Source organism: Girardinichthys multiradiatus, chromosome 12, assembly GCF_021462225.1.
Source record: "Girardinichthys multiradiatus isolate DD_20200921_A chromosome 12, DD_fGirMul_XY1, whole genome shotgun sequence".
Taxonomy (NCBI): domain Eukaryota; kingdom Metazoa; phylum Chordata; class Actinopteri; order Cyprinodontiformes; family Goodeidae; genus Girardinichthys; species Girardinichthys multiradiatus.
In genome coordinates, this window is record NC_061805.1 from 28,902,884 (window position 1) to 28,909,082 (window position 6,199).

The following is a 6,199-nucleotide window of genomic DNA, read 5'->3' on the forward strand; positions in this document are numbered from 1 at the left end:
TGTTGTAGCTCATATTATGAAGGTTTCTTCAAAGAGCCGTTGTAGATGCTGATGGCTGTGAGCAGGAAGGATCTCCTGTAGCGCTCCGTCTTACAGCAGATCTGAAGAAGCCTCTGACTGAAGACACTCTGTTGTTGTAGGACAGTCTCATGAAGAGGATGCTCAGGGTTCTCCATAAAGTTCTTCATTTTATGAAGAATCCGTCTTTCCACAATGATCTCCAGAGGTTCCAGAGGAGTCCCCAGAACAGAACCAGCCTTTTTTATCAGCTTGTTGAGCTTTTTTAAGTCCCTGGCTCTGATGCTGCTTCCCCAGCAGATGATGGTAGAAGAGATCACACTTTCCACAACAGACTTATAGAAGATATGCAGCATCTTGCTGCAAACACCAAAGATCCTAAGCTTCCTCAAGAAGTACAGTCTGCTCTGTCCCTTCTTGTAGATGGCTTCACAGTTGCATCTCCACTCCAGTCTGTTGTCCAGGTGAACACCGAGGTATTTATACTCCTCCACCACCTCCACCTCTTCTCCCATGATGGAAATAGTTTTTGAATTATTCCTGTTTTTGACTTATTCCTTTAAAGTCAGTTTAATCGAATCATACAGATTCCAAGTCAGGTTCATACATTCTAATTAATCCTAACTATCAAACAGTGCAGTCAGATTTAAAAAAAAAACTTTTCTATCTAAGGAAACCCAGCAGATTGCATCGAGTCAGTGACTTGCAGCATTCACTCCTCCTGGATAAGCATGTAGCAACAGTGGACAGTCACTTGCATTGACTTTCGCAGCAATCCTTCATACTGAGCATGAATGTAGCAACAGTGGAGAGGAAACCTCTTTTCTAACAGGAAGAAACCTCCAGCCCTTACACCCCAAAATGACCTTTACAAGTGGTGCCGAAGCACTCGAGGACTGGACTTCAGCACAACCTATCTAGGGCATTTTAGGGCGTAATTAGTTTCTCTCAAGAGTTTCCACATCTAAATCAAATGAATGGCTTGTTACCATTACTCGATACCTTACTCTGCAGAGCTAACTGGCATGCAGAAGATTTAATTCAGCTATTTCATCACTGGAAAAGAGATGCATGTGAACGTTGCAGGATAGTAGCTCTCAAGGACTGGAGCCCTAGACAAACCACCGTTTTATGATTTCCAGAGGTCTATCACTCAAAACTTTATTATGTTGCTCTAGAGACAAAGCAGCCTACTCTGCTCAGTGGTAGGTTTATCATATTTTAAACTGTGGGGAATTTAATTCTGTGATGTGACACCAGATATTAGAAGTAGTATGAAGCACTAGTTTGTAAAGTGAAAGTACAACTCGAATTTGATAGTGACTTTTCAGTTAGGGAAATGAGACCTTGAAAGCTCAGATACCAGACAGATACTACAAAACAGATACCACACTAAATTTTGACAGATTTATCTTTATTTATGAGATAATGATAGTTGTAAGATGGAGAGTTGAACAAAAGCATTGTATTTTAATATAGTCTTAAATCTTATTTTTCACATGTCTGGATTGCACATTGGAACTAAATAAACACTAATATGATGCCTCAATAAACGTATACAGTATAATTAAAATGCACAAATAAAGAAGTTGATAGGGTAGTTTCTTATAATTATTACATACGATCTCTGGAGAGAGTACTCATGGGTTCTCCCTCATGGTTTTATCAATCCATTGCATGTAGTGACAGATGTCCAGCATTACAATATGCTGAGCACACATGTCCACAGGCTGGCTAACAATGACTCCATGTAATTTTCCTTCATACTCCACAGCTGAGCCTGCATCGCCCTGAAACACAGAAATCACATTTTTTACACGTCGAGCAGAAGAAATGAAATAATGTATATGCATGTATAAAACAGAATGGTTGGCTTACAAAGCAGGACTCCACTCCAGGTTTGAAGGCACAGATCGTAGATTCGCCGCTGCTGTACTTACTGTCAGGTTTATCATTCTCACCACACTGAGAGATCACTGTGGTAGCACATCTCACTTCACCAACCGGTTTACCCCCTGATCATTCAAAAGTACAGAAATGTTTTACAAAAAAAAAAAATACTTCATTCAATTTTTTATTTGTTTTTATATTCCCACCTTTTGCCCTTGCTCCCATGCCTCCAATCATCACATTTTTGTTTGGCTCTAGCTTTGTACAATCTCCTGAAGGGAGGCCGATGGTGGGAAGTTTGGCTGACATGTCCTCATTCAGCTGTATGAGCATAATGTCATGGGCTTTTCCCTCGTCATCTTTAAAGGTGTGCTGCTGTTTAGTTGGAATGGTTTGCTCATGTTTTTTGGAGTTCCCTTTGAGCCAAGAAAAAGCTTTTGTAACAATGGACACATCATTGTTTAAGCCAAGCTTCACTTTGACTTCCCTGCAAGGAAACAAAATGGTACTGAAATGATATGGTGGGGTAATATCAAACTGTCTGAACTGGAATATTTCCCCATCAAATAGATCTATACACTACAAAGTCTGTAACTTAAAAAGGTAAAGAAGAGAAAAAGAAATCATGAGGGGAATTGGTGATGTCTTACTGCTCTGCGCAGTGAGAAGCTGTGATGACCCAGCGGGTGTTGAGCAGAGCGCCTCCGCAGGACTTCCCTCCCTGAGTGGACTCTATCTGGACATGGTACTGCCGGTCCTTGTCACAGGACTTACTCCCAATAATCCTCTTCTCAACACTGTATGATGCAGCACCTGAAGAAGGAAGAAACAACAGCTGGTTCAGACCTAAACGTTACTAAAGTATGAAACACGCATAGCAGCATGTCTATAATGAGCAAATTTTTTCTAAGGTCTACGTTACACAGCAAACTTCTACATAAATTACAATGTTAAAGTACCTGGAGAAGAAAAACCTCACCTGCAACCAACAAAATGAAGACAAAGCAATGCTTCATCGTAGTTCTTCTTGATGTGGATCCCCTCTGATGTCTCTCTGACTGACGCTCCGTCTTTTATAGGCCCTATCAGATTTTGGAGGACTTTTTTTTTGCCATTAGCTGGCCTGCTTAGGCAACCAGTGACAAATTCCCCCTCAAACCTGTTTTATCATGTTGCATCAGGGTAGTAAAATGAACTGAGCAGGAAAGAAGATAATACGAGGTGGTGGAGAGATCTGGACAGCAGCAACATCTGAGTTACAAGAGACCGATGAAGGCTGCCTCGTACCAAAAGAAGTTCCTCTGCAAGTCCAAATAAGATGTATCAAATTGTTGTGGAACATCTATGTTCAAGAATTCTCTATGTACAGTCATATTTAATAAATTAGAATATGTGTTCCAATGAGTACCTTTTAAAAATAACAACCTTTAAGCAGGCATTAAACATACATTTCAGTACACCTGTATTTTTGTATTAAAAATGTTTTTTTTTGGTCTGATGTTATAATCTTAAATGTCGTGTTTTCATTAGCTGCAAGTGGAAAGTCATAATTAACAAAACTTCCAAACCTCAGTCTGAATGTAATTAATGTATAGTTACTCACTTAGTGATGGAGTTACTGAAGTAAATCAATTCTTGAATAATATTCTAATTTGAGGTGATTTGAGGTTGTGAATTGGCACTATATAAAGAAATTGAGTTCAAACCGAACTAAATTAACAAGACATGGCTTCACTTTGTTTTAGACTTTACACAAATAATTTATTTCTGAGACTATGTGATATTTATGGCATTGAAGCTGTGAAGTACTTTGTTCAGCCATTGTTGCAGCAATGCATTGAATAAAATGTATTATATATTTCATCTGTGAAAAAGTTTCCAGAGTTCAGCAAATGTTCTGTTTATATAGGAGCTTGAGGTTCACACCTTGTCCTTATATTATAATTATATTGCTACAACTGAAAAGTCGGATCTGGTCTAAGAATGATTAGAGTTTCTGGAAAGTAACATCACTAGGAGAGCTGGGTTTTAGTAATAATGTAAATCAGACAAAGATCACTCTATTCAAGACTAAATAATATCCAAAACTTTCACTGATGATACCAAGAGCTCTAAGCCGAAATGGCAATTTACTGGTGTCAGTATCTACAGTTAGATCCTGCACAAAATGTCCGTTTAGACTTTCGGCCATTGTGCTTTCAGTTTTAAAGTCCGAATTGCTGAATGACATCTCTCATCTGAAATATATGAACTGAATATGAACTGAAAACAAAGTTATTAGGTAATAAACTTTCTTTGCACTTATTGTTCTGCATTTGTAAGATAATTGTATTATTTGAATACTGTGGTATGTTTTTATCGGGAATCACCCATGGAGAGATAGTTAGGCAAACCAAATAGATTATCTGGCTTCACATTGTTCTTAGTTGGCTATAGGTTATAATTTATCTGGATCCAGAAGTTGAAATTGCATTCTAGAAAAATCCTGTGGAGGTGTTCTATTACTTTTAAAACATATTACTTCTAATAGAAAGATTGTCTATTGATTATATTTTCTGACTTTATACTAAGCATAACATCTTGACTTCCAAATGTAAATGAATTATGTGCTCCTGGAACATTTTATGCCAGTTATTCCTGTACATACAGTACACTGGCTGTATGGGTAGAAAATACAGTTGAATTCAAGCAACAGGCCATTGTAAAGCATGCTGCCAGGCTTATTTATCACATACAACAGATCATGAATCAGTTTGAATAAATCTAAATACTTGGTGGCCAAAGAAGAAATTATCTTTGAAATGGGTGTTGAACAAAACGACAACCCCAAGCACTCCAGCATGCTACCAGCAACTTGTTTTCAGTTCAGTGAGGTCAACATTATGGAGTGGCCCACCTAGTCCCTGGATCTTGATCCAATAATCTTGATCCAATAGTTGTGTGGCGACATCAAACATGGTGTTTCTGAGGCAAAACCAATAAATGCAAAAGAACTGTGGAACGTAGTACAATGGTCCTGGGCTATTGGACTACTTTTTACTGCAGAACAGAAGCCGGTCGACTTTATGCAACACTGATGAGCAGCAGCAACGATGGCTTTGGAGTAGAATGGACACCGTTCCAAATGCATTTCCATGTGTAGAAACAGAACATAACCCTCTGTCCAAACCAAATATAATTTGGAGCTTTACACACTACTATAAATTTCACCACTATAAAATAACCCTTCATGATGACTACAAAATCGAGGCACATGACGTCGCCCGGTATGGCTGAGCCAGGGTCCCACCCTGGAGCCAGGCCTGGGGTCGGGACTCGTCGGAGAGCGCCTGGTGGCTGGGTTGCTCCTCGCGGCACCCGGCCGGGCCAAGCCCGAACGAGAGACACGAGACCATCCCCCAGTGGGCCCACCACCTACAGGGGGAACTGTGAGGGGCCGGTGCAAAGGGGATTGGGCGGCGGACAAAGGTGGAGACCTCGGCGGCCCAATCCCCGGATGCTTAGGCTGGCTCAAGGGACGTGGAATGTCACCTCGCTGGGGGGGAAGGAGCCTGAGCTTGTGCGGGAGGTCGAGAGATATAGACTAGAAATAGTCGGGCTCGCCTCCACGCACAGCGTGAGCTCTGGAACCCATCTCCTCAAGAGGGGCTGGACTCTCGTCTACTATGGAGTGGCCCACGGGGAGAGGCGGCAAGCTGGGGTGGGTTTGCTTGTCGCGTGTTGTGGTTTACCCCAGTGGATGAGAGGGTCGCATCCCTGCGCCTTCGGGTTGGGGAGAGGTCTCTGACTATCATTTCAGCCTACGGGCCGAGTGGTAGTGCAGAGTACCCGGCCCTTCTTGGCGTCCCTGTCAGGGGTGATGGATAGTGCCCCTCCTGGGGACTCCATTATTCTGCTGGGGGACTTCAACGCCCACGTGGGAAACGACAGTGACACCTGGAGAGGCGTGATCGGGAGGAATGGCCTCCCCAATCTGAATCCGAGCGGTGTTTTGTTATTGGACTTCTGTGCTAGTCACGGATTGTCCATAACGAACACCTTATTCAAACATAAGTTTGTCTATCAGTGCACTTGGCACCAGGATACCCTAGGCAGGAGGTCGATGATCGACTTTGTTGTCGTATCATCAGACCTTCGGCCGCATGTTTTGGACACTCGGGTGAAGAGAGGGGCTGAGCTGTCCACTGATCACCACAAGGTGGTGAGTTGGATCCGCTGGGGGAGGAGAAAGCCGGACAGACTTGTCAGGCCCAAGCGCATAGTGAGGGTCTGCTGGGAACGTCTGGCGGAT

The 6,199-nt window shown here is 42.1% G+C and overlaps 1 protein-coding gene across 1 annotated transcript; it reads right to left on the reverse strand.

Moving 5' to 3' along the window:
* Positions 1-1,428: 1,428 nt before the first annotated feature.
* Positions 1,429-2,945, reverse strand: LOC124878598 (serine protease 1-like). The gene is made up of 5 exons (XM_047382639.1): positions 2,888-2,945; positions 2,559-2,721; positions 2,115-2,395; positions 1,897-2,033; positions 1,429-1,808 (listed from the first exon to the last, which is right to left on the reverse strand). Exons 1-5 carry the CDS (start codon positions 2,922-2,924, stop codon positions 1,659-1,661), a joined length of 768 nt encoding a protein of 255 aa, XP_047238595.1. The 5' UTR covers positions 2,925-2,945; the 3' UTR covers positions 1,429-1,658.
* Positions 2,946-6,199: the final 3,254 nt, after the last annotated feature.

Bases quoted from the DNA above. Each gene is read 5' to 3' on its own strand.
- LOC124878598 (XM_047382639.1), bottom strand. From the start codon at position 2,924: ATGAAGCATTGCTTTGTCTTCATTTTGTTGGTTGCAG. The intron at 2,722-2,887 runs GTGAGGTTTTTC...TTCCTTCTTCAG, and splicing joins CTTCATTTTGTTGGTTGCAG to GTGCTGCATCATACAGTGTT. The intron at 1,809-1,896 runs GTAAGCCAACCA...TCTGTGTTTCAG, and splicing joins CTGGAGTGGAGTCCTGCTTT to GGCGATGCAGGCTCAGCTGT.